Source organism: Procambarus clarkii, chromosome 40 (assembly GCF_040958095.1).
Source record: "Procambarus clarkii isolate CNS0578487 chromosome 40, FALCON_Pclarkii_2.0, whole genome shotgun sequence".
Taxonomy (NCBI): Eukaryota; Metazoa; Arthropoda; class Malacostraca; order Decapoda; family Cambaridae; genus Procambarus; species Procambarus clarkii.
In genome coordinates, this window is record NC_091189.1 from 24,542,372 (window position 1) to 24,570,292 (window position 27,921).

General features: G+C 44.9%; 1 protein-coding gene across 5 annotated transcripts in view; it reads left to right on the forward strand.

The window, feature by feature from the left end:
• The window catches only part of RhoGAP19D (Rho GTPase activating protein at 19D), a 563,531-nt gene that overhangs the window by 524,738 nt on the left and 10,872 nt on the right, over positions 1 to 27,921 (forward strand). For 4 of the 5 annotated variants that reach the window (XM_069338865.1, XM_069338866.1, XM_069338869.1 and 1 more), the window contains one exon: positions 16,944 to 17,899. In XM_069338865.1, the coding sequence (XP_069194966.1) occupies positions 16,944 to 17,899 (956 nt within the window). The remainder of the gene's footprint in view (positions 1 to 16,943; positions 17,900 to 27,921) is intronic. The other variant, XM_069338868.1, reaches the window with a different exon arrangement.

Here is a 27,921-nt window from a genome sequence, read left to right on the forward strand (position 1 = left end):
CCAGCTTATTTGTACTGGTATGGTGAATAAAACAGGTAGATACTTATATATAATGTATGTATATAGTATAATAGCACCACAAACAATATTCTTGGAGGAGAAATATTAGTGCGTCTGGCCTTGAGGGCGGCCGCCACCAGCTGACTGTGTGAGGAGCTACATTTTATTGCCTTTACTCACCATACAAGCTTAGATGTACAGTTATGGTGAACAAAACATGTAAATACCAGTACTTATATATAACATCTGTGTATTGCGAATAAATGCAAAAACAGTATTGTGGGAGGAGAATGAGGGCGAGTGAGGTGTTGTTGAGGGAGGGAGTGGTGGTGAGTGGCTGGCTGGTGTTTGGCTGTTACTCCTCGTTGCTTTTTGACTCACAATACAAACTTAGTGGTTCGTTATGGTGAGCAAAACATGCAGATACCTGTATATAACCTGTGTATATAGTGTAATAACAGCAAAACTATTTGTTTTATTGTTTTATGAACATAATAATTGAATCACTAATATGCACACCATAATTTTGAGTACAGCGATGGTTCACACATTTTATTATATATCACAATACACACTATTGAATAATATTGCTGCAAAAAACAAAGAAAAATCAATCAGAGACATTGAAATAATTAGGTAATAATATATTTGTGACGCTCGGGCGGAGTAGACCTCGCCTGGCGAAGGCTCTGTCAACGCCCCTTTTTTGTCAGACTTCCCTACCCTATTGCGGCTAAAATATGCCACCTACGATTTTTTTTTTATTTTTTCCGTGATCAGGGAACACAAATGAACATTTTTATAAGATGAAAGAATTTTGGGGAATTTTTTTTTGTTGCACCTGTGTGTGTTGAAGCCATTTGGACCCCTCGCAGTTTGAGGGTTAACCAGCTCTAGTTTGATTGGGATTTCTACCATTCTGGTTTTCTGACCTGGTAGATGGCAGACATAGACTGCTTCCAGCCACATGGGGATGTCTATAGGCCATTGACCCTTGTGCCCCTCTGAGGGGGGGCCAGATTCTGGCTATGGGCCCCGGTAGGCTTAGGACTCCTTCGATTGACTGTTGCCATGACTAGGGAGCCGGTCGGCCGAGCGGACAGCACACTGGACTTGTGATCTTGTGGTCCTGGGTTCAATCCCAGACGCTTGCGAGAAACAATGGGCAGAGTTTCTTTCACCCTATGCCCCTGTTACCTAGCAGTAAAATAGGTACCTGGGTGTTAGTCAGCTGTCACGGGCTGCTTCCTGGGGGTGGAGGCCTGGTCGAGGACCGGGCCGCGGGGACACTAAAAGCCCCGAAATCATTTCAAGATAACCTCAAGATGGTCTAATATATATGCACATCAGCCTGGTATAGCTCCAGGAAGCCGAAGGGGCTCTCCACAGAAAAATATATAAATGGTAATGGATTTAACTTTGCATAATTGTTACCCAATACATACTTGACTTTTAGTGTGCTTACGTATGTTTACTTTGTGTTCATTATGCTATATATAAAATGTACGTTAATTGATATTTTAAAATAAAAGTAGACAATATTGTGATACGGGCAGTTAAAACAGATGGTCAAAATGTCACAAAGAGAAGAACAGTTGCTGAAAGAGTGAAGGAGATGACAGCCTTCCCACTAATAAAGTTATTTGAGGCTACCTCCTGGACAAAGCTGGTCAAATGACATTGATATAGCAATGTGTTGATAACATTGATCCAACACAACATTACTCAAGCATGTTTTGCCCACTGAGTACACTCACCCCACACAATGACTGGAGGGGTTGGCTACATTATTTCCTCTTCACTTTCTAGTTATAATGTTTTGCAATTTAGTCTTGTTTTGTTGCCATTATCTTTCTTTGACTTTATTTATTTTGATAATTACAGTACTTACTTTTACTCTTCTTCTTTTGGTAATTGCTTGCCTGCTTTTACTCTCCCTTTCTCTTGCTTCTCTGCTGACACTACTTTTTGTGCCTGTTGGCCAAACCTCTTCATAAATATATCATTCAATATTCAAGTGTTTTTTCAATCTTGATACTTAAAGGCAAGCTGAAAAACATGGCATCAAAGATATAAATAAATGAATGTTGTTTTTGGGGCAGTCCTCAATATCTCTGCACTTGTTATATCTAGGTGTAACCAATTGGTTGCTTCTTTTGATAGTCAGCCTAATATGTATAAATAGGTACCTGAGATTTAGTCTACTATTGTGAGTTGTTGGCCTAAGGAGACCTTACACCTTATGCTTCTCTTCACCTAGCAGTAAATATGTACCTGGGAGTTAGGCAACTGCACAGGTCTCCTGTCCCTGACACTAGGGAACCAAACTATTTCAAAGGAATTACAATATGTGGATAAGGGTTTCAAGACCACTGCGTCAAGGAGAGGAAATTCACAGAGAGAAAATAGACTGCTGGGAATGGACTAGCAAATGTGTGTTCACAAACAACTACAGTATTAATTTCCCATCAAATTGCAGTGAGACATGTAGTTTAAGTTGAACTTTTTTCTCCTTAGACAGGCGGACCACTTATCCTGTGGCATCCCTTTTATACATTAACACTCACCCGATCCTTTCATTTTTATTTTGGCCTTGCTCTTTCTCTTCCTTTTACCTCACTTCTCTACACTACCTTTTTTAACCTGCCATTCTCCAAGCTGACTACAGGCTCCGTACCTTCGTACCTTACGATGATTTCAGGGCTTTAATGTCCCCGCAGCCCGGTCCATGACCAGGCCTGCCTTGACAAGTCTCAAGTCAAATATTGCTACAACCTCTATATTATATATATATATATATATATATATATATATATATATATATATATATATATATATATATATATATATATATATATATATATATTTTATTTTTTTTTTCAATACCTCACCTATATATATACTGTATATATATATATATATATATATATATATATATATATATATATATATATATATATATATATATATATATATATATATATATATATATACAGTATATGTATGTATGTCGTACCTAGTAGCCAGAGCACATTTCTCTGCCTACTATGCAAGGCCCGATTTGCCTAATAAGCCAAGTTTTCATGAATTAATGTTTTTTCGACTACCTAACCTAACCTAACTTTTTCGGCTACCTAACCTAACCTAACTTATAAAGATAGGTTAGGTTAGGTTAGGTAGGGTTGGTTAGGTTCGGTCATATATCTACGTTAATTTTAACTACAATAAAAAAAAATTGACCTCATACATAATGAAATAGGTAGCTTTATCATTTCATAAGAAAAAAATTAGAGAAAATATATTAATTCAGGAAAACTTGGCTTATTAGGCAAATCAGGCCTTGCATAGTAGGCTGAGAAGTGCGTTCTGGCTACTAGGTATGACATATATATATATATATATATATATATATATGTTGTACCTAGTAGCCAGAACGTACTTCTCAGCCTACTATGCAAGGCCCGATTTGCCTAATAAGCCAAGTTTTTCTGAATTAATATATTTTCTAAAAAAAAATTCTTATGAAATGATAAAGCTACCCATTTCATTATGTATGAGGCTAAAAATTTTTTATTGGAGTTAAAATTAACGTAGATATTAGACCGAACCTTACCAACCCTACCTAACCTAACCTAACCTATCTTTATAGGTTAGGTTGGGTTAGGTAGCCGAAAAAGTTAGGTTAGGTTAGGTTAGGTAGGTTAGGTAGTCGAAGAAACATTAATTCATGAAAACTTGGCTTATTAGGCAAATCGGGCCTTGCATAGTAGGCTGAGAAATGCGTTCTGGCTACTAGGTACGACATATATATATATACATACTTACATATATATATACATACATACACACATACATACATACATACATACATACATACATACATACATACATACATACATACATACATACATACATATATATTCAGAGGGGAAATGCATGCTGTATCCTGGGTACGCACCCAACCTCCGAGGAGCTGGATAAGGTCTTCGAACGCTGATATATGTTGTGTATTCTCTGTAAACTTTAGCATTGCAATTAAATAAAAGAGAATATATATATATATATATATATATATATATATATATATATATATATATATATATATATATATATATATATATATATATACACACACACAGTACATGGGTTCGCAATAGAATGATTCCATATATATATATGCAAATGAGCTTGAATGGTCCCCAAGCCAATATGCAATTGAAAACTCCACACCCTCAGAAGGATTCGAACCCAGACAGCCAGGAGCACTATGCACCATGGCGTACCTGGTTCTTTAACCACTCGACCACCATGACTGTACAAAAGTCATTGGTAGCCGAGGCTATATCCCCAACGACCCGACAGCACTTGGTGGTAAGCTTCGGCATAGATATTTCATCATTTCATCAAATCACCCCCACTTGAGCAACACAAATGTGAACGAGCTTGAATGGTTGTGTGAATATATATATATATATATATATATATATATATATATATATATATATATATATATATATATATATATATATATATATATATATATATATATTAAAATAACATAGTATTCTAAGATAGAAGACCAGTTGACCTCAGTAGCTTACAGATGTCTTACCATGGGAAAACACTCTTGAGAGTAGTACAGGAACCCATTCTTTTTTATAATTCTTATTTTTTGGTTATACTCACTTTGGCATTGCCCTTGGTGATATGCTTCATTTTTATCACCTCTACGTTGTCTTTTCAATATATACAATATACTGTACTGTTTTCTCATGATTATTTCCCAAGCTTATTCCTTTGTGTATTTGTGTATTTCCCTTTCCACTTGTCACACATGTGTTTTCCTTGGGCACTCTGCTTTATTACAAGATGACTACTTCTTTGTTATGGTAGCCAAACCTGTATGTAGAATAAATACTTCAACAGATGTTTCAGGTGAGGCTTTAAGAGACTTGATATTTGAAGGCATTTCAGATGTCTGGGGAAGATTTGACCGTGGCCAACCCTACCTTGCATTTTAATCTTTAACCTAAAGTTCAATATCTCTCTCTCATTCAGTTTCTTTTCGTATAAAAAAGGTATCTAATATGAATATTGTGTTCCATATGGCTACAGACGTTTTGTTATACAATAACATAACAAAAAGAATGTATTAACGTTTCACCGTCATAAAAACCTAGAAGGCTTCTCTCATAACAACATTGTATACTGTATTATGAATGGCAGTTTTTTTGGCTATGCAAGTAAGTAGCAGTAGCTTTAAATTTTGCTAATATATCTATAGGACATATAAGCAATAGGCATTTTTTTTTTTAAGTAATTTTTATGCATAGTCATATTTGAAGTTTTGATTTCAGCATGGCCCATTCCCTTTAATGCAGTCAAGAGCTCTTTATCAGAAAAGTTATATAAATTTAAACAAAAAAATTGTAACACATGTCCTCGCTAACAAGAATTTTAGTCATGTAAAAGTCTACTTATGTTTACTTATGATAAAATACTGTAGGTTCCCTTTGCTGTTTTCTGCTAATATTTATTTCCATATTCCTCTTATATGAGACAGTAGTGAACTAATATATATACTAACAAATTACATATGATATATTCTATGACAGAGCCTTCCTAGAGTCCTGACTACATTGAACATTTGGAAAATATCTGCTTCTCTGAGGTATTTTGTGAATAGGATTAACAAAATTAGTACATGAGCATTTTGCATGATTAAAACTGCACGCTTATTGATGCCTTGAGTAGTTGTTTGCATAGACTGGCGCATGATGTTAGTGTACAAACAAGGTGCAGATAAACAAAATGAATCTCTTGCTTACTTATACAGTAATGCATTGGCACATTTATTCCATGAGCTAAAGGCAATGATAGGAAAGCACATCTGACTGATATGCAGCAACCGTATTTGATAATGGAATGTTTGCACCTCTTCCGTAAGCACTAATACATAATGCTACTGTATATATTAATCCAGGAAGGCCATTTAGATAAATGAAAAGCACATGTGTAATTATGCTTGTTCAGCTCAAATAAATCATTATATAATAATGCTTAAGCTAACTGAGGGATGTTTTTGACTTGGAAGTTGAGGCGGAGTTGAAAACAAGGCGCTCCTGCCTCTCACAATTGCTACACTACTATGACAAGGTCTTAAGGGCCATGGAAGACAAGCAAAATGCAGATATACAGACTTTGCAAAAGCTTTCAACTAATGTGACCATGGTGTTATTGCACACAAAATGTACTTGAAAGGAATTACTGGCAAAGTAGGGAGATGGATCTTTAACTTCCTAATGAGTAGAACCCCGAATGTAATGGTAAACAAAGTAAAATCCAGATCATCTACAGTGAAAAAGCTCAGTCCCCCAAGGTACTGTACATGTTCAGGTACTTCTTCTCACCCTCCAACCTGTCCTCAGGGAGGAAATCCCCTCATGGGATTAAAATTGGAAATGATTACATAATTTGTGGTATCTATTCTCTATCCATGGTTAGGTTAGGTTAAGGTTATCTAGGTTAACGTTTGGTTAGGTTTGGCTAGGCTAGATTAGGTTTCATTACATTTAGTTATGTTAATACGATGCATTACTGACGATAATGTGAAATATGGAATTCGAAAACTGTTTCAAGTTGCCCGTGAATTCCGTTTACAGAAAACCAAATTCTTCAAAGAAAATGCTTTCAACAAACACTTTTTATATTTTTAACCAATGATTTCTATTACATTAAAGTTATAACTTGAGAGCAATCTGTTTATGACAAAGGTTAATTTGCCAGTTTACATGTACATTACTGGAACCATAATATGCTTTCAGACCAACACAAATATCTAGATAACTATCCAGGTGGTTTGAGGGTGGGTGTGGCTTGTCATGGTAATGGATTTGATCTGAGGATGGGCTGCATCCTCATTTCAGACATGGAGAAGGATACAAATTATAGTACTGTATCATCATTTGCAGATGACACTAGGATTTTCATGTGAGTAGACAATATAGAGGACACAGCTAACCTCCAATCTGATGTCAATCAGGACTTTTAGTGGGCCACAGATAATAATATGACGTTAATGAAGATAAGTTTTAGTTCCTACGCTATGGGAAAAACTAAAATATAAAAACGGAAATCATGTATAAAACACAGTCAAATCACACTATAGAACGAAAAAGCAATGTAGAGGATCTAGGAGTAATCATGTGGGAAGACCTTACCTTTTAAGAACACAATAAAGTCCCAGTCACAACTATAAAAACATTGACAGGTTGGATAACAAAAACCATTCAAATAATGGATATCATACAAATTTTCAAGACACTATTGCTCTCTAGTGTAGAATATTGCTACACACTAACATCCCCATTCAAAGCTGGAGAAATTGCTGACCTGAAGGGCATGCAAAGATCCACATCATCAGTAAGCATAAAAATTTAATGGGAAACAACCAGATGGCGTGGTGGTAATATACTCACCCCATGCCACATGAGCAACTTGTCAAGGTTTGAGTCCTGGCCAGGGAGGATTGTCTGAGCATTAATCCTTAACTGATCACCTCTGTTCATTCTGGTTGGTTGTCAACTGATTGGCGGGTTGTGTTCCAGGGAAAACTAATGGGCAAGGCTTACCATGAGCTATGGGATGGGAAGGCTGTCAGCCAACTAAAAGGAGGCAGAAGGTATATGTTCCTATACTCACCTATGTTAAAAAAAAAATTATTTTATTTCAGTCTTGATGAAAATTGTGGCACTTTAGATGCTGGTATTTCTTAAAAGTACTCACCTAGTTGTGCTTGCAGAGGTTGAGCTGTGGCTCTTTGGTCCCGCCTTGCAACTGTCACTCTACTGTTGTACAGATTCTTGAGGTTCTTGAGCTATATCATGTATACATTGGAAACTGTGTATGGAGTCAGCTTTCACCACATCACTTCCTAATGCATTCCATTTATTAACTACTCTGACACTGAAAAAGTTATTTCTAATGTCTGTGAGCACTCAGCTTCTACCTGTGTCCCCTTATACGTGTACCACCAGTGTTAAATGATCTGTCCTTATCTACCCTGTCAATTTCCCTGAGAATTTTGTAGTATGGCTCTTGAGCTGACCCCCATCTGGCCTATGACACTCCTATACCCCACCATGTCGTATGTGTAAAAGTTGGGTGAGGCTAGCCCCAAGCATCTGGCCTCCTACTTCATACAGACACTCAGTCATTCTATTTTATAGATACAGACAGATATTAAGGCACTGTAATATTGACATTTTGTATGCATTGACCTCAATAGTTTTTGTTGGGTGTTCTGGTTAGGCAAAATTTGCATTTTCTGAGGGAAACTCCTACAGCTTCCTGGAGCTATCAGGGTGATGTGTGTTATATTAGTCTGGGGCATCAATCAATTGGAGTTCAGCCTACCGGAGACCATGAACCAGAACCTCATGAGAGGTGGGCCCTCTGAGAGGGCCCCTCTCAGAGAGGCAAAGGGAGCAATGGCTTATAGAAACCCCCCCATGCGGTTGGGGACATTCCATGTCTGCCATCGATCGGGGTTGGCACCCAGAAAGGTAGGCATAACAAAACAAATCCCACTAGGTACTAAAATGCAACCGAAAACCAAGCAGGGAGGCAGAATTTGCCCTCAACAAAACAAGCAAACGTCACACCTCACTGTTGTGCCGCCTGTCTGCACAACACCCCCTCCCATCCCCTGGGAAGTGGAAGGGGGAGCCTCGGATTCCCCCTGTCGGCTATCCAAGCCATCCACTTCCTTGGCTAATGTGGCCCGGGGCGGACATTGACTCTGGCCTCAGATTTCAGTGCAGTTGTGTGCCTGTGTGGTGTGTTTCTGCTGTGTGTGAGAAGTGGTGGCCAAGTGTACTTTGAATAGTACTGGAGCTGCATGCACTCAGGGTTCTCTTCCCTGGGCATCCTGTAAGTACTACATTTGGGTTCTAGGGTTATCTTCCATAGAACTTTTGGGAACCGCTTCCATAGGGGTCTTCTCCTGTTGTTCACCCTGCTTTCCCCCACCCCCTTTGACCCCGCTTGGGTGTTGGTGAGCTCTTTGCAGGGCTTGTAGTTGCAGGGGAAGGGATTTTCTTACCCTCCTTCCCTGTATGAGTATAATTTAGAGTTGGCTCCTCCCCAAGTTCGATTCCGGGGTCCCTTGGGTTCTTCAGCTCCTTCTTTTCATAGGTTTTCTGCCTCTTGAATTTACCTACGGAGGTTCGGTAGGCACTTGCTGCTTACCCCCTGCAAGACCCAGATTCTACTTCCATGATGGATCCGTTCTCGTTTGAGTTCAGTTTTTCTTCCCTGTATTGGGTGCGTTTGGAGGTTCCGGAGTCTTCCTGGCTGGCAGACTGCCCTTTCTTTTCGTTGGGGAGTGGCATGGGGTGCTGTCGGACCCCGCACTCTTGATTGGCAAGAAACTTCTTCCGTTCTGCAGGTTTACCTAAGATGCGAGTTTGAACATCTTAAGATTGTAGCAGTGTAAGGAATAAGATTGGAGCAGTGTAAGTGTTCAAGATTGTAGTAGTATAAGGGTTTAAGATTGGAGCAGTGTAAGGGTTAATATTGGAGCAGTGTAAGGGTTAATATTGGAGCAGTGAAAGGAGACTAGAACAGTTTAAAGTTGAGACTGGAATAGTGTAAGGGTTAAGATTGGAGCAGTGTAAGGGTTAAGATTGGAACAGCATAAGGATTAAGTGGAAAATTCTTTTACCCAATGCACAGATGAAATTCTTCCTTCTATCATGCACAGAACTCTATAACAAATGTCTTGAAGCCAGTTTATCTGTTGAATGAAGTACCAGTATTCACATTAGTGCCGTAAGAAAGTAACGTTAATGTGTGCTCTTTAGCCGAGATTATATCATTAGTAATAACACTTTTGAACATGCGTATTTTGGTATGTAATGGAATACGAGCAATACATAACTTATGTTTATTCTTTGATAAGCAGTTTAGGATTTTGTTTTTTGTTTTTAAAACCTTTAAGGTCTTTAAAATAAAAATTTGTGCTTCTACACAAACAACAGCCATGTGTCCCGTCGTCTTCTAGATATGGTGTATGCATGTTTCTAACTCCCCTTTAAAAATAATTCAGTTAACAACAAATATTGTAACATTTAGTTGCGTATTTTAATAGTGTGATGGCTAGTTACCAGTAATGGAAGAGGACATTTTGATTTTAATGACTGTGTAAGTTTTTGTTAAAGTTACCATATTTTAGTGTAAGATATTACTTTTCATTACTTTCTGCTAGAAAAAAATATTACAATTTGAAACTTTTCAATATTTTTGAGAATACAGTTTTAATGTATAGTAGTTGCATTTGGCCCTTTTAAATTAAATTAAATATGTATTGGTATACAGTATTTATTAAATAAGACCTTAGTAACTCATACTAGTGTAGTAACTTGCAAAAACTTCTTTATTATTGGTACTGATCAGGTTTTCTGTGGGGGAGCCCCTACAGCTCCCTGGAGCTTATTGGGCTAATGTACTTTATATTAAACAAGAACATTAGCTATGGAGTTCAGACCTACCAGGGACCAGCGTCAGAACCTGGCCCCTTCAGAGAGATTTCAGGGAGCAATGGCCCTGAAAAACTTCCCCTGTGGTTGGGGGTTTTCCTTATCTGCCATCGACCGTGGTTAGGCACCCAGAAAGGTAGGCATAACAAAACAAACCCCACATGGTAAGAAACTAAAACAAAAACCCGAACAGAGAGATAGAAACTCTCTACAATCGCCAGGAAACAAGCAAACAAGCATACATCACATTTTACAGCCACGCCGCTCGTCCACACAGCCCTCCCCTCCCCGAGAGGGGGTGGGGGGGGGCCCTGGTCCTCACCGCGCCAGCTGCCTAGCACTCTAGTTCGTAAGCTAATGTCAACCAGGACAAACGCTTCTCTGGCCTCAAATTCCTGGGTGGTGTTTTCCTGTGTGGCGTTCTCTGCTGTCTTGTCATGGTGTGTGGTGGTCAGGAGTACTTTATCAGTGCCGGGGCTGCATGTGCTTAGGGGCTTCTGTCCCTAAGCGCCCTGTGAGCACTGCCCCTGCATGTCAGAGTTATCTTCCCTGGGGCGTTCGGGAACTGCTCCCGTAAGGGTTCTTGCTGCTCGGCATTTGCCTCGCCCTTGGAGCCAGCTGGGGCTTGGGGCCCCTTGTTTGGCCTTGGGTAGGGAGTGGTGTTGTGCTGGTTAGGGCATCAAGGTGTTGCGCGACCAGCCACCTACGCGACAACCAATTCCTGTTTCCTCTGGGGACGGTGTACTTTTGCGGGTTTTTTTTTTTTTTTTTGCTTTGTTTTTGTTTGCCTAGTGGGACTATAGTTCCCCCCTGTTACTGTTTTGGTGACCCTCTACTAAGCCCCCGTGCTTGTACACGTTGAAGGGGTTTCAGTGTTGTCATTTTCCCCTTGTTAGTTTGGGTGTTTAACCAGTTAGCAACACCTTGCCTGGGCTTCCCGTAGTTATTACCCTAAGGGCCCTGGAAAACCCTGTCGGGGCTCGGTGGACCCATGGATTCGTCGCCCAAGTTCCAGCCTGTCTTGTGCGGGTTTGAAGGTTGCTGCATGCCCTTGTCTCAGGGTGACAGTCACTTGTTTTGCCTCCGTCATGCTGCCTGTTGGGTCAACGACACCTTTGACCCGGAGTCTTGCAAGTTGTGTTCTCTGCTTGTGCTCCAGTTTTACTCTGATGATGTTGCTCTTAGGGTACAGGCAGCATCTGCGTCGCATGTTCGGTTTAGGTTACTGCAATGCACTAGGTTGGTTTCCCACCCGGATGCCCCAAGGCTGCCCCGCTTTGGTTTTAAGGACCTGGACCTGGGGACGTTAGTCGCTTCGACTTCGGCTCTTTCTGTGCTCCCTGGTCCTTCCCCAGTTGTTCATCCTGCACCCCCTTCCCCGTGTCTGGCTTCCAAACGTTTGACGATTTAGGATTCGGCACAGGGTTTAGTTTGTAATGAGACTCGGGCGGCTTCGGGGGCTGCCCCATTCGGGTTGGAGACGGAGACATTTGAGCTGGTTCCTCCTGCCGAGGCTTCTGGGTCCCACCAGCAGGCCCCCTTTTTGTCTGCCTTTCCCCTGGACTCTACCGTTTCTTCAGGGGTAGAGGGTTTGGAGGACGGCTCTGCCCCGGGTCCCGACTTGGGGGATCTCGGGGCTGGAGAGGTGTCGACCTTGGGCCCCCTTTGGCCCCGCTTGGGTGCTTTTGCCTTCCTCGCTGGGCTTACTGTTGCAGGGTTTTCTTACCCCCCTTCCCTGTATGAGTATGATTTGATTTCGGCTCCTCCCCGGGTTCGGTTCTGGGCCCCTTTGTGTACCTCAGCTCCGTCTTTCCAGAGGTTTTCTACTTCTCGTATCTCCGCGAAGGAGACTCTGGAGGCTCTTACTTCATACCTCTTGGGAGACCCGGTTTATGCCTCTGTGATGGATCCGTCCTCTTTTGAGTTCGGTTCTTCTTCCTGCTTTTGGGTGCGTTTGGAGGTTCCGGAGTCTTCCTGGCTGGCAGAATGCTCTTTCTTTTCATTTTGGGCGTGGCATGGGTTCTGTCAGACCCGCACGCTTGATTAGCGTGAAACTTCTACAGTTCTGCAAGTTTACCTGGGGGGTGAGTTTGAGCACCTCAATACGTGCTTGTTCGCCCCTGTGCTTTTCGGGATTTTGGCCTTTTCCAGCTTCACGTGCAGGTTCTTCTTTTGGCATCGTTGGTTGCGGAGTTGTGCGCCCGTGGGCATTTGGCGTCGGTCTTACATTTTTTTTCCCTTTTCGAGCTGTCTTCTGCCTGGTTTAAGGAGGATGTGGAAGCATTGAGTGCCGGGCCTTTGTCTGGGGCGCTGACTTTGGCAGCTAGGGCGTCAGCTGCACTGTTGCAGCTCCTTGCACCCATCCTGAAGGAGGTGGTGTCTCTGTTTTTTTATTCTCGCCTCGCGTGCTGTCAGGCTGTGCTCGTCCTCTCTTTGGAATCCGCTTGAGCCCTGGCTCTTAGGTTTCTCTGTTTTGTCCAGAGGCTGCAGTCTCACAGTTTCTGCAAGCAGCTTCGTCTAGTTGTCGGACTTGTTGGTTCTCCAGGGCGGTCGTTCTCGGCTGTCTCGGAGGTGTTGTGCCAGAGTTCAGGGTTCCTCTGGTCGAGGAGGGCCATTGGTGCCAGTTCTGAGCCGACGTTGCCTTCGGTGCCGGCATCGTCTGGTTGGCGCAGTGGTTTCCCTGTTCGACGTTTGGTTTCTTGTAAGGGGCGTTGGCCCTTTCGCGTTTCGCCCCATTGATGGGGTGATAGGGGGGAGGCTTGCTCTGTTTGTGCACGCTTGGTCCAACGATTTGTGGGCCTTTTCGATTGTGTCATCCAGCCTGCGGTGGGGTTGGGCGGCTCGTCCTGCTTTCGGAGGTTCGGGACTAGCAGGGCAGGCTTCAACTCCTGTTCTTCGTCAAGTCATCTTGGAGTGGATGCGCTTGGGCATGGTGGAAATGACCCAATCCCTCAGGTGGGTTTCCCGCCTGTTTCCAATGCCAAAATGGGACTGCGGATCTGAGGTTTATTCTGGACTTGTCCCATCTGAGCCCCTGGATTCCTTGCCCCTCCTTTCGGATTACTACTCTGTCTCAGGTCTGGCTTGTGTTGGAGCAGGGTGCCTGGATGGTGTCCCTGGACCTCAGGGACACTTATTGGCACATTCCTATTCATCCAGGGTTCAAAAACTGGTTGGGTTTCGTGGTGGGGCGTCAGGCTTACCGCTTTCGTTGCCTCCCTTTTGGCTTGAATCTGGTACCTCGCGTTTTCACACGTCTTACCCGGGTTGTGGTGACGCATCTGCGTCTGCTAGGGATTCGGGTTTTGGCCTACCTCGACAACTGGCTGGTGTGGGCTCCTAGTCGGTCAGCTTGTCTGCTCACCAGGGATGTGGTTCTTTCCCAGCTCACCAGGTTCGGGTTCCTGGTGAACTGGAGGAAGTTCCATCTGGTTCTGTTCCAGGTTCGGACCTGGCTAGGTCTTGTTTGGGATTCCCGGACCACTTCCTTGTCTCTCCCTCCAGAGGCGTTGCTGCGGCTGTGGTCTCTCTGTCGACTGTTTCTGAGGGGGGTCCCAGATCACTCAGTGGTTGCTCAAACGGTTGTGTAGGAGTCCTTCCGCCTCTCTCGCGATCATTGGGTTTGTCCTCCGGGGGCCTTGTATCGATTGCTGCATCGCTGGCTTCCTCTTCGGGGGTTTTCGGGGTTCGGTGCCTTAGCGCCTTCCCAAACCTTCGCTCAATGTGTTCACGGACACATCGTCTCTTGGCTGGGGCTTTGTGACCAGTGCTCACCAGGCCAGCTTCCGTCGAGCTCGCAGCACAGTTCGGGAGTTCGCAGCAGTCTGGTTCGCGCTTCGGAGGGTTCGGGTCGCTCAGGGTTCAACCATCCAGCTCCATTTAGACTGTTCTCAGGTGGTTCATTGCCTGAACCACTGGGGTTCTCTTCAGTCCTTGCCTCTTTGCAGTTGGTCCCTTCGAGTGGTTCGTCTGCTGGATTCTCCGGGTTTGGCTTTTCGTGCGGTTCATATCCAGGGAGTGTCCAATGTCCTGGCGGACGGCTTGTTTCGCTTCATTCCCCTGTCCATGGAATGGACGGTCAATGACGGCTCGTTTCGTTGGATCTGCCAGACGTACGGACTCCCGGACGTGGACCTCTTCGTATCGGTGTGGTCACGGCGCCTCCCAGTCTTTGTAACGCCCTTCCCGAATTGCGATTCATTCATGGTGGATACCTTTCGGCAGGACTGGTCGAGGTGAGGTTACCTGTACCTCTTTCCCCCGGTCCAGCTGTTGCTTCGGGTTTTGGGTCGGTTGGAGACCTTCCCAGGAAGAGTAGTCCTTGTGGCCGGCCCAGCCTTGGTTTCCGGCGCTGTTTGCTCGGTATCCGAATCCGGGAAGTTTCCTGCGACTCTGCCTTTTTCAACAGGTCGGACTGGTCTGGTACGGGACTGGTTCGACCTTCTCCTCTGCTTTTTAATCTGTTTTGACCAAAAAAAAAGTCTGGTCAAAAAATGGTCTGGTCTTTTTGACGCGGGTGTATCACCATTTATATGGTGATCAGGTGGCTTCATTGATGGTGTCCCACCTGAGAGCTTCATCTCGGTAACAGTATGAAGTTTCCTGGCATTCTTTTCAACCATTTTTTGCTCTTTGTAAGTTGCATTCTCTTTCGGATTGGGTTGTCTTGTCCTTTCTTTCTTGGCTTTTTCAGGACCGTTTGATGCCTAATACTGTCGCCTCGTATCGTACGGCGCTGGCAGACCCGCTCCAGCATGCGTTCGGGGTTGACGTCACATCTGCCCCGTAAGCTTTCTTGTGCTATGTTTCACCTCCAGCCTGCTCATGCGCCACCTCAGTCGTTCTGGTCCTTGGACAGGGTGCTCTTTTATCTTTCCTCTCCTTGGTTTGTGGTGGCCCCTTCGGTCCAAGATTGTTTTTCCAAGACCCTGTTTTTGTTGGCATTGGCCTCTGGGGGTTGGGTAGGGGAGCTTCATGCTCTCATCCGGCACAGGGTTTCTGCTCTTTTGGTCCTGGGAGTAGGTTTGTATGTTTGCAGCCTTCTCCGTCTTTTTTGGAGAAGAACAAGACGGCTGCTTTTCGGAGGGGTCCTTGGGTCATTGATGCTTGGTTGGTTCAGCCAGGGGGGCATCATGTGTTTTGTCTGGTTGCGGCTCTTCGCCGTTACCTGTGCGCCTCAGCTGGGGTGACTGGGGATACGCTTTGGGTTGATCTAGTTTCCCTCGTTCACCATTCCAGGGCTCGGGTCTCCCAGGTTGTCTGCAGGGTTATTAAGTCTAGCCAGCCTGCGGTCCATCCCTACGCTCATGACGTTCGGAAGTTTGCAGCTTTGGCTGCTGTGTTTGGTAACATGTCTTGGGCTCATATTCGGGCACATAGATTTTGGAGATCGAACAGGGTCCTGGCCGCCCGGTATTTGGTGAATGTGCCTGCTCCTAGGCATTCTTGTGTTGCTTTGGGTCGCAGATTGCAGCCAATTGTCTCGACTTTGCGTTCAGGAGTTTGTGGCGGCCGCCTCCCGGGTAAGTCCCTCTTTTCCTTCTCTTTGGATGTGTAGCTCCAGGGAGCTGTAGGGACTCCCCACAGAAAACCAGCATTGAATGTAATGAAACTCCATTTTCTGGGTGAGCCCCGGAGGCTCCCTGGCAACCCTCCCTCCCGCCAGTCAGCGTTTTTTTCGCGTTGGTTGAAGCTTAGCTTCCGAACTGGAGTGCTAGGCAGCCGGCGCGGTGAGGTCCCCCCCCCCCCCCTCCCACTTTCAGGGAGGGGAGGGCTGCATGGACGAGCGGCGCGGCAGTAAAATGTGATGTTTGCTTGTTTCCTTATTTCCTTGGGATTGTTGGAAGTTTCTACTTCTCTGTTCAGTTTTTGTTTTAGTTTCTTACCATGTGGGGTTTGTTTTGTTATGCCTACCTTTCTGGGTGCCTAACCCCGGTCGATGGCAGATAAGGAAAAACCCCAACCACATGGGGGTTTTCCAGGGCCATTGCTCCCTGAAAGCTCTTTAAAGGAGCCAGGTTCTGGCGCTGGTCCCTGGTAGGTCTGAAATCCATAGCTAATGTCCCGATCTAATGTAAAGTACATTAGCCGATAAGCTCCAGGGAGCCTCCGGGGCTCACCCAGAAAATGGCGTTTCATTACATTCAACGCTGGTTTTTTATATAGGTAAGTTTTTCCTAATATATATTTCCCATTTGTACATATGTAGTATGTTCCAAGTTTTCCATACCTAATACAGTATGTTTACAATTTTAAAAAACCATATATATATTTTATACGTAGCATACATAACATAAGTAAGAATTGTGTCATGTAGGCAAAAGACTTTCCAAAGTTTCCTTTATCCTTATATTCTTGTTTTCTTATAGCATAAATAATATCTCTAATTTTTCTTTAATTTTTCAGAGGTTGTTCGCAAGATTTCAGACCTCTCGTGGCGTCTACAGGGCTTACGAGAGAGTGTGGATGGGGATCGAGGATCATTGGCTTCTCAGAGCTCTAGCCCCCAGGCTGCTCTCATCTCTGCGGCCCTCTCACACCATCCTCTCTCTAATACCTCACTTACACCCACCACTAATTCCACCACCCAGGTACCTAACAACTACTCACAGCCTCCAGTTATTAAGGTAGTCAGTGAACCTTCAGTTGGGATGGCATGTGATGTTACTAATGATGGTAAGCATGGCATGATGCAGCAAAGTTCGCTCCCTTGGCTTGATTATAATGCAGCTTCGCCTCACAGTACTCTAGGTTCAACTTCATCTTCTGGTAGTTCAGGTTATGGCAGTTTAACCCGTTCATCTCAAGCAAGTAATCCATGTGATGCTGAAGATACAATTGCTAGGGCAGTAGAAGATATCTGCTCAGCTGAAGCTAGTAAAACTACAACAAAACCTTGCACTGTATCACAGCATTCTTCACCATTAAATTCCAAAAAGAAAAAATCAGGCTTCTTGTTTGGTTTGACTTCCTCATCCTCATCTCCTTCGCTCTTTCCCTCCATGGCTGAGGCTGCCGCTGAACTAACTCCAACACGTAAAATTGGTCAAACAACAATTTATCCCGAGAGCCCCCGACCCCCGCCTCACAATGCGCACTGTTCTTCACAATCTCAGTTAACTGTTCCAAGTACCACACTAATCCCCCACCCTAATACACCTCTCCAAGGGCGCCACAAAGATTCCATTCTGCACCATATCCTACCCAGTCGTCTGTATCACTCTCCTCGTCCCCTCCGCCGAGGATCCTCTGCCGAGAATGTAGCTCAACCGATCGTCACCCCTCTCTCCCCTTCCACCTTTGACAACCAGATGGTCGCAAATAATGGCACTTTGAAGAGAGCCAGAACCAGCAGGGATCAGGTAGGGGTGCGGCTTTGCACTCCTCTTAATAGAAATTTGCTAATTTTCTGAATATTGCAGCCTATCCTCATAAAACGAAAGTACCTGTATATAGTAACTATTTGGTTGAAAGTTCCAATGTGACGTGATGGACTAACAGATAGTAGAATTTTGTATTATTGAACTTGGACAAACTGAAAACTTTTTTATCAGCAACATAAATACAAGACCTAACCTAACCTATCCTAGCAATCCTAGGCCTTATTCAAGCTATCTTAGGCCTATTATAATACATATATGTGCTATACTAGGCTGAGGAATATTTAGTTTTGGTTTTTAGCTTGATTTTTTCCAGACTATAAAATTAATAGTACAAAATTCTTTTATCTGCTGGTCCATCTTGTCATATTGATACTTTCAACCCCAAAGTTACAAAAGGTACTATCATTTCAGGACGATACGTTGGAATATTGAGCTTTGCGAAGATATACATACAGTATATAGAACAGAATAATAATTAAATGTTATACTTTCTTCGAATATGCTGATTTTTATAGTCAATGAGCAGTTCACCATCATCATCATAGTTTCAGTTTAAGTTACACTATTAGTTTTAATTGCTTTCTCACGAATCTTGGAGATTATATTATAGTCTTATTTAAGTTTTTTGGATTTATGTAAATTTATGTTGCTGAAAAGGATGAGACAAAATAGAAATGAGGAGCATATATGGAAGTCTGAAACAAAAGTGATTCAAAGATGTAAGAGAGTACATGAGTGCAGTGCGAGTGATATGGAAGCCGAATAAGCTGGAATTTGCCAGGTACATGACACTTGAGTGATAAACAAACCCCAACACACATACACATGAAATTATATAACAGTGACATTTTGGTCCATCCTGAACTCTAATCAAGTTGTGATAAGGTGCAAGATGAATCGAAACATTGTCACATTCCTATCTGTGATTTCGGATATTTGCTTCAGTCATGTTAATGCGATTTATTCTCTGCATTTAAGTAATGTTGGATCACTGTTATCGACATTAGTCCCACTTTTCTGTGGGGAGCCCCTAGGGCTCCCTGGAGCTTATTGGGTTAATGTATGTTATATTAGACCAGGACATTAGCTAAGGAGTTCAGACCTACCAGGGACCAGTGCCAGAACCTGGCCCCTTCAGAAAGGTTTCAGGGAGCAATGGCTCTGGAAAAACCCCTAATGATTGGGGTTTTCCTTATCTGCCATCGACTGGGGTTAGGCACCCAGAAAGGTAGGCATAACAAAACAAACCCCACATGGTAAAAAACTAAAATAGAAAACCGAACAGAGAGGTAGAAACTCCCTACAATCCCCAGGAAACAAGCAAACAAGCAAACATCACACTTTACTGTCGCGCCGATAGTCCGTGCAGCCCTCCCCGCCCCAGACCTCACCACGCCGGCTGCCTAGCATCAGTTCGTAAGCTAATGTCAACCGTGATAGACGCTTCTTTGGCCTCAGTTTCCTAGGTGGTGTTTGCCTTTCGTGGCATTCACTGCCGTGTATTGTGTTGTGCGGTGGCCAGGTGTTCCTCATCAGTACCGGGGCTGCATGTGCTTAGGGGCTTCCTTCCCTAAGCGTCCTGTGAGTACTGCCCCTGCGTAACAGGGTTATCTTCCCTGGGGCGTTCAGGAACCATTCCCGTAGAGGTTCTTGCTGCTCGGCATTTGCCTCGCCCTTGGGGCCAGCTGGGGCTTGGGGCCCTTATTTGACCCTGGGAAGGGACTGGTATTGTGCTAGTTAGGGCTTCAAGGTGTTGCACAACCTGTCACCTAAGTAACCGGTTCCTGTTGCCTCAGGGGACGGTGTACTTTTGCGGGGTTTTTCTTTTGTTTTTATTTTCATTTGCCTGGTGGGGGTTTTCCTAGTGTGGCTATAGTTCCACTGGTAGTATTTGGTGGCCCTCTGCTAGGTGCCCGTGATTGTACACGTTGCAGGGGTTTTCAGTGTTGTCCTCTACCCCTTGTTAGTTTTGGGTTTTAACCGGTTAGCAACACCTTGCCCGGGCTTCCCGTAGTTGTTACCCTATGGGCCCTGGAAAACCCTGACGGGGCTCAGTGGACCATTGAATGGGTTTTCCAGGTTCCAACCCGTCTTGTGCGGGTCCGTTGGTTGCTGTGCCCTTGTCTCCAGGTGACAGTCGCCACTTTTACCTCCGTCATGCTGCCTGTTGGGTCCCTGACACCTTGACCCAGAGTCTTGCAAGAGATATTCTCTGCTGGTTCTCCAGTACTCTCCTGATGTTATTACTGTTCAGAGTACAGGCGGCATCCGTGTTGCAACCTAGGTTGGGTTGTTGCAACATACTAGGTTGGTTTCCCACTCGGATGCCCCTGAGCCGCCTCGTTTTGGTTAGGTGCTGTTCGCCCCTTTCCCTCCCTGTTCCGGGCTCCGGACCGTCTGCGGGTTTCGGGGTCGGGGCAGGGTTTAGTTGGGGCGAGACTCGGGCGGTTTCAGGGGCTGCCCCGTTCAGGTTGGGGACGGAGGTTTTTGAGCCTGTTCCTCCTGCCAAGGTTTCTGGGTCTTACCAGTGGCCCTTTCTTGCTGCCTTTCCCATGGACTCTTCCTTTTAATTAAGGGCGGAGGGCATGGAGGATAGCTCTGCCCCGGGGCCTCTGCTGCGGGTTCCTGGGGCTGTGGGGGGATGCCTGCTAGCAGTTCTGGGGCTGTGGGGGGATGCCTGCTAGCAGTTCTGGGGCTGTGGGGGGATGCCTGCTAGCAGTTCTGGGGCTGTTTGCCCCTGCCTGAGGTTTTCTGCTTCTGGGGTGAGTTTTTCACCCATCTTGTCTGCTTGCTTCCCACTTTTGCTGGTGTGTTTTCGTATCTTTTATGTCGGTCACAGCCCCTGTTCTGGTGGCCATTTTCTTTCTGCCGGTTTCCCGGCATGGCCACCAGGGCGGCACGGCGGTTTGTTTACATGCGCCTGGGTGTGTGAGCGAGTGTCTTAGGCGAGTTTTTTCACCTCTTTCAGGGGTTTTATTCTCCTGTTGTCGTTTCTTTCTTTTTCTGGTGTTTTCTGCCCGTCTTCTGTTCCTCTGGGAACATTTGGGTGTTGGTTTTTACACCGGGTTTTCTGTTTTCTGTCTGTCTTGGGTCTGGGCCCTAGGGTTTGGGCTCAGTTTTCCTGTCTGTTTATGCTTGCTCCCACACCTTGTCCCTCGGTTTTCAGTCTGTTTTGGCCGTTTCCCTGGGAGTTCTGTCTGGGGGCTGTGCCTTACCTTTCTGTGGTGTATTTCCACCAGCAAATGTAGTGGTTTGCGCTCCCCCGGGTTTGATTCCGGGTTCCTTTGGGTTCTTTGGTTTCGATCCGGAGGTTTCTTCCTCTTAGGCTCCTTTGTGGGTTCAAGGGGTTTTGTTTCCTTGTGTGTGACCCGGTTCTGTCTTATGGGGTTCCGGGGTCTTCCTGGCTTGCAGGCTGATCCTTTTGAGTCTTGGCACGTGTTGTGGTCGTGCCGGGACTTTGGGTTTTGTTGTCGAGGTGGGCCTTTTGATGCAGTTTTGAGCTTCCTTTGTGCCTTCTTCGCCTGGCCGGCGTGGTGCTTTCTCCCCACTGGTCGGCGTCTTGTATTTTTCTTTTCACGTGCATTTGTGTGTACACATGTACATGTACATGTGTACACGTGTGTGTGTATGTGTTTACTAGTTGTGTTTTTACGGGGGTTGAGCTTTGCTCTTTCGGCCCGCCTCTCAACTGTCAATCAACTGTTTACTAACTACTTTTTTTTTTTTTCCCCACACCACACACACACACCCCAGGAAGCAGCCCATGACAGCTGACTAACTCCCAGGTACCTATTTACTGCTAGGTAACAGGGGCATTCAGGGTGAAAGAAACTTTGCCCATTTGTTTCTGCCTCGTGCGGGAATCGAACCCGCGCCACAGAATTACGAATCCTGCGCGCTATCCACCAGGCTACGAGGCCCCCTCGTATACATGTATGTATGTATGTATGTATGTATGTATGTATGTATATGTGTATATATATATATGTGTACACACACTTTTGGAAGGGGCTTCATTCCCTTCGCTGTTGATGGGGCGTTGGGGGAGTAGCTTGCTCTGTTGACTCTCGCTTGGTCCCGCAGTTAGTGGGCGTTTTTGGTTATCTTCCGGCCTCTGGTGGCGGCGGACGGCTTCTCCCCCTTTGGGGGGTTCGGGGCTGGTGGGGTGGGCTTCTTCCCCTGCGCTTCGTTATGTCATCTTAGTGGGTGCGTTGGATGTGGTCGATCCACCCCATCCTTCCGGGGTTTCTGTCTGCTCTATGCAGACACGGGACTGGTGGATCTGCGGTTCTTCTGGACTTGTTCAGTCTGTGCCCTGGATTCTTTGCCCTCATTGGAGGACTGTTGTCTCCGGCCGGCCTCTGTTGGGGCCGGGTGCCTGGATGGTGGCCCTGGATCTCCGGGTCACTTCTTGGCGCGTTTCTCTCCAGGTTTCCAGGACGGGCACAGTTGGTGGTGAGGCTTCAGGCTTGCCGCTTTTGTTGCCTTCCCTAGTTTGTAATTGGCACTTGATGTATTTACGCATCTTTACCGGATCTTGGTGCCCTCTCTGAGTCTGAGATTCGGTGTCTGGCCTACCTCAACGACTGGCTGGTGTGGGCTCCCAGTCAGTCCGCTTGTCTGCTCGCCAGGGGTGTGGTTCTTTCCAGATCACCGGGTTTGATTTCCTGGTGATCTGGAGGCCATTCCATCGGTTTCCGTCCCAGGTTCGGACCTGGGCCTTGTTTAGGGCTATTGGGCCACTCATTATCTTTCCCTCCAGAAGTGTTACTGCGGCTGTGGTCCCACCTTCGGCTGTACATGAGGGGGTCCTGGGTTGCTTAGTGGTTGCTTGAGAAGTTGTGCGGGAGTCTGAACTTCGACGTGCTGTCTGCCCGCAGGTTTGGGTTTGGCTTTGGCGTCAGTTTGGTTCCTTCAGAGACTCCCCTTCCGCCTCTCTTGCATTCGTTGGGTTCGTCCTCTGGGGATCTTGTGTTGGTGCTGTGTCACCAGCTTCCTCTTTGGGGTTTTCGTGGTTCCGTGCCTTGGCACCTGCCCGAGCCTTCGCTCGATGTATTCACGGACAGGTCATCTCTCGACTGGGGCTTTGTGACCAGTGCTTGCCGGGGATGGTGGGGTCTGTCCATCCGTTGGGCTCACAGCACGGTTCGGGAGTTCGTGGCTGTCTGGTTTGCACATCGGAGGGTTCGGGTCACTCGGTGCTCTACCATCCAGCTCCATTCGGACTGTTCTCTGGTGGTTCTTTGCCGGAACCACAGGGTTTCTCTTAGGTGTTTGATCTTTGGGGTTGGTCCCTTTGAGTGGCTCGTTTGCTGGTTTCTTGGGGTTTGGCTAGCCGTGAAGGTCATGTCTGGGTTGTGTCCTGCGCCCTGGCGGACAGCCTGTCTCAGTTCATTCCTCTGTTCACAGATTGGCCAGTCGTCGCTGACTCGTTTCATTGGCTCTGCCGGACGTATGGACTCCTGGCCATGGACATCTTCACATCGAAGTGGTTTAGGCGTCGCCTATTCTATGTGGCACCTTTACCCACCTGTGAGGTGTTCGCGGTGGATGCCTTTCGGCAGAACTGGTCGAGGTGGGGGTACCTGGAGTCCATTCCCAAGGAGAGTAATCCTCATGGTCCCTTGGTGGCTGGCCCAGCTTTATTTTCAGACACTGTTTGATAGGTGTCCGAAACCGGAGCGTTTTCCCGCAGCTCCGCCTCTTTCGGCAGGACGGCTCCTGAGTTCAGGACAGGATGTCCTGTCCTGAGAACTCAGGACAGGACGCCCTGAGTTCTCCTCGGCTCTTCACGTTTGGTATTTTGACGCGGGTATCACCATCTATCTATATGGTGATCAGGTGGCTACATTGAAGGTGTCCCACCTGCGAGGTTCGTCTTGGCGACAGTATAACATTCCTTGTGTTTCTATGCACCTTTTTCTTGCTCTTTGTAGGTTGTCTTCTCATTCGCATTGGGTTGTCTTGTCCTTTCTTGGGTTTTCAGGACTACAGTTATTTGATATTTCTTACTGTCGCCTCGTTTTGTGTGGCGCTGGCGGAGCCACTCTGGCTTGCGTTCGAGGTGGACGTCACATCTGCCCTGTTTCATATGCTTTCTCGTGTTTTGTTTCACCTCCGTCCAGCTCATGCATCACCTGAGCTGTCCTGGTCCTTGATCAGGATGCCTTCTTATCTTCTCCTCAGTTTGTGGTAGCCCCTTCGATTCAAGTTTGGTTTTCATAGGCCATATTTTGTTGGCATGGACCTCTGCGGGTTGGGTCGGGTCAGGGAGCTTCCGGCTCTTCCGGTGCAGGGGTTTCTGCTCTTTGGTACTGGTGGTAGGTTTGTACGTTTGCAGCCTTTCTCCGTCCTTCTAGTGAAGGTCGAGACGGCCGCTTTCTGGAGGGGTCCTTGGGTTATTGATGCTTGATTGGTTCGGCTGGGGGTGCGTCATGTGTTGTCCGGTTGCACCTCTTTGCCGTTACCTGCGTACCGTGTCTGAGGATGCGTTTTGGGTTGATCCGGTTCCCCTCATTCCCTGTTTCAGGGCTCGGGTCTCGCTGGTCATCCGCAGAGTTTAAGTCTTCCAGCCTGCGGTCTATCGTTGCGCCCGAGCTGTTCGGACGTTTGCAGCTTTCACTGCTGTGTTGGTGACATCTAGGGCTCATTTCGGGCGTGAGGATTTGAGGGTCGCACAGGTTCCTGGCCTCCTGTTCTTTATGCGCATGTCTGCTCCTGTGCGTTCTTGTTGCCTTGAGTCGCAGGTTGCAGCCTGTTGTCTCGGCTCCACGTTGCGAAGTTTGTGGCGGCCGCCTCCCGGGTCAGCCCTTTCTTTTCCTTCTCTTTGGGTATGAAGCTCAGGGAGCCGTAGGGGCTCCCCCCACAGAAAACCGGCGTTGAATGTAATGAAACGCCATTTTCTGGGTGAGCCCCAGAGGCTTCTTGGCAACCCTCCCTCCCACCGGTCGGCGTTTTTTTCACGTTGGTTGAAGCTTAGCTTCCGAACTGATGCTAGGCAGCCGGCGTGGTGAGATCTGGGGCTCCTTCCTTCCCCTCTCAGGGCGGGGAGGGCTGTGTGGACAATCGGCGCAACAGTAAAATGTGATGTTTGCTTGTTTCCTTGGGATTGTAGAGAGTTTCTACCTCTCTGTTCGGTTTTCTGTTTTAGTTTTTTACCATGTGGGGTTTGTTTTGTTATGCCTACCTTTCTGGGTGCCTAACCTCGGTCGATGGCAAATAAGGAAAATCCCAACCATAGGGGGGTTTTCCAGGGCCATTGCTCCCTGAAACCTCTCTGAAGGGGCCAGGTTCTGGCGCTGATCTCTTGTAGGTCTGAACTCCTTAGCTAATGTCCCGGTCTAATATAACATACATTAGCCCGATAAGCTCCAGGAAGCCTCCGGGGCTCACCCAGAAAATGGCGTTTCATTATATTCAACCCTGTTTTTTTTCATTGACATGTGCATTGTTGAAAAATTGCAAACGACACTGCCATTCACAACTTCACAACAAAGAGCATCATGGTACATTACTTGAATTTTGAGATGTGTAGATGCACCAAATATATTAGCAATGAGGTGGGACCCAAGAGTTATATCTCAGTCTTCACTGACACAGTTATCTAAATAAATGCCTTACACACTCATTCACATACCTTAGCTTGTGTGCTGAAGGGACAAAGTACCATACAATTTTGTACTATTATAAATTATTTGTGATAAATACTGTATACTGTACTGTAATTGAGAGAGGATAATTGTGAAAAAGATGAACCCCCATCTACACTTCAACCCGTTCTTGCACTTTCTTATAGTCAATATTGACTTATTAAATAAGTGCATATGTGACATACTAATTTATTGTGAATATTTTAGTTTACCTTGAAAAGCTTCATAGAAAACACCAACCTTACCTAACCTTCTTAGTATGTTAAGATAAGCATTTTATTGCTTCGTAATTACAATTATTACTTAACCTATACCTATAATAGGTTAAGTAATAATTGTAATTATGAAGCAATAAGATGCTTATCTTAACATACTAAGAAGGTTAGGTAAGGTCGGTGTTTTCTATGAAGCTTTTCAAGGTAAACTAAAATATTCACAATAAATTAGTATGTCACATATGCACGTATTTAATAAGTCAATATTGACTATACGAAAGTGCGAGAACGGGTTGTACACTTAGTATGGTTTCCACTTGTCAGGCACAGGGATTCTGTACTTTAACTTACCAAGGTCCCCTCAGGTCAACTACTGACCTTCCCCCAAGGATACAACCCATAACAGTTGCCTAACTCCCAGGTACCCATTTTTTGCTAGGCGAACGGAGGCATCAGATGAAAGGAAACATGCCCAACTCTCTCTCTCCTGCCTAGGAACTAAACCCAATACCTTTGGATGTAAACCAGCAACACAGACCATTGTTCTACAGGTCCTTCAAATTATGCAATATTATATATAATAAAGGAGTAAAGCAGTTAATTCCATAGTAAGGGGAAAGACAAAGCCAAATAAGCATGGAATGCTAGACAATAGTAAAGTAGACAAATTAAGCTTAAAGTCAGTGCAGATAATGTGTTAGTCACCAATTGTACCAAGAGCTCATACAAGCTAGAAATGAGTACTGTATTGTACACGAATATAAGGAGAAAAACTAAGGAGTACTGGAATAGATAAGAGTGTATGTATGGAGGCATTTTGTTGTCCATTTAGAATTATCTTCATTCCTAGTCCAAGAAGAGAAGCTGATTGATAAAAGAAAAATACAGATAGGGAGGCCCTCCTAAGCTCTAAGGCCAGCCTCATTAAGAAGTGTGATTATGAAGACTGGAAAGAACCATTAGAAAAAATGGGTTAAACAGGTTGTGGATTTGGATTGGAAAATTGCTGTATATCAGGGCCAGGATTCACCAAGCAATTACATGTTCACTTACGAAACCTGTACATCTTTCCTTGATCAGGGCGGCTTAGTTAGTATGTATTAAGCAGTATATGAACTTGGAAACTTCACAACCCATACTTATTATTGTTATAGACAACCTCATAGCTCTTCAGTGCTCAAAAACTTTATTATTATAAACCAAGCTGCCATGCTTGAGAAAAGGTGTAGAGACCTCGTAAGTGGTCACTTGAGTGCTTGGTAAACTGACTGTGATGTAGTATGTATCTAAGATAGATGGAGTATATTCAAGGAAGAACTGTACCGATGGATTACATTACATTAATAGCATTTGAATTAAAAAAATTAAGTAGTTCCTCACATACACAAGCATGCACACAGTGTACAATAAATGAACACCTGCATATAAATTTTATGCATGTAGATGAATTTCATGCATAGACAAGTGATAGCATGTATATTAACTAAATGGTCAATGTATAGGGAGCTGAATACTTAACACTAAGTAAAAATACATCATTACCTTATTCCTAACTTTCCATGGAAAAGCTTTCTTTCCAGTTCATTCTCTTGGTCTGCCTCTCCATAAATATGTAATGGTTTTGCCTAACCAGAGACATATGAACCCTAGCAACCCACCTAACCTATTGAGGCCACTGCATAGTGAACATCAGTATTACAATGATTTAATTGTTATTGATATGTTGCATTTTGCACAGATTTGTCGATTCCATAAAAAATGCAATGTACGAAGTAAGGGACCTAGTTGGAAAAGACATTCCACACACATTAGCACTGCAAGAAGCCACTCTCCTATACAATGGATTTAGGTTATATAGGTTTACATTATAATGTGACCTGGCTATATATTAATTTGGAAATAGGGTGTTGATTTATGTGACAAATTACCAGGTAATATAATAAATGCAGAATCACTTGATTGTTTCAAGCTTAGGTTAGACGCCCCCGGCTTGGTGCCTTCTTTGATAATTACTTACTTAGGTTAGACATATATATGAGTGAGTTTGGGTGGTTATAAATTGGAGTTACCTCTTATGGGGGCCAATTGGCCTTCTGTAGTTTTCTTTAGTATTATGTTCTTATAACCAAGTACTGTA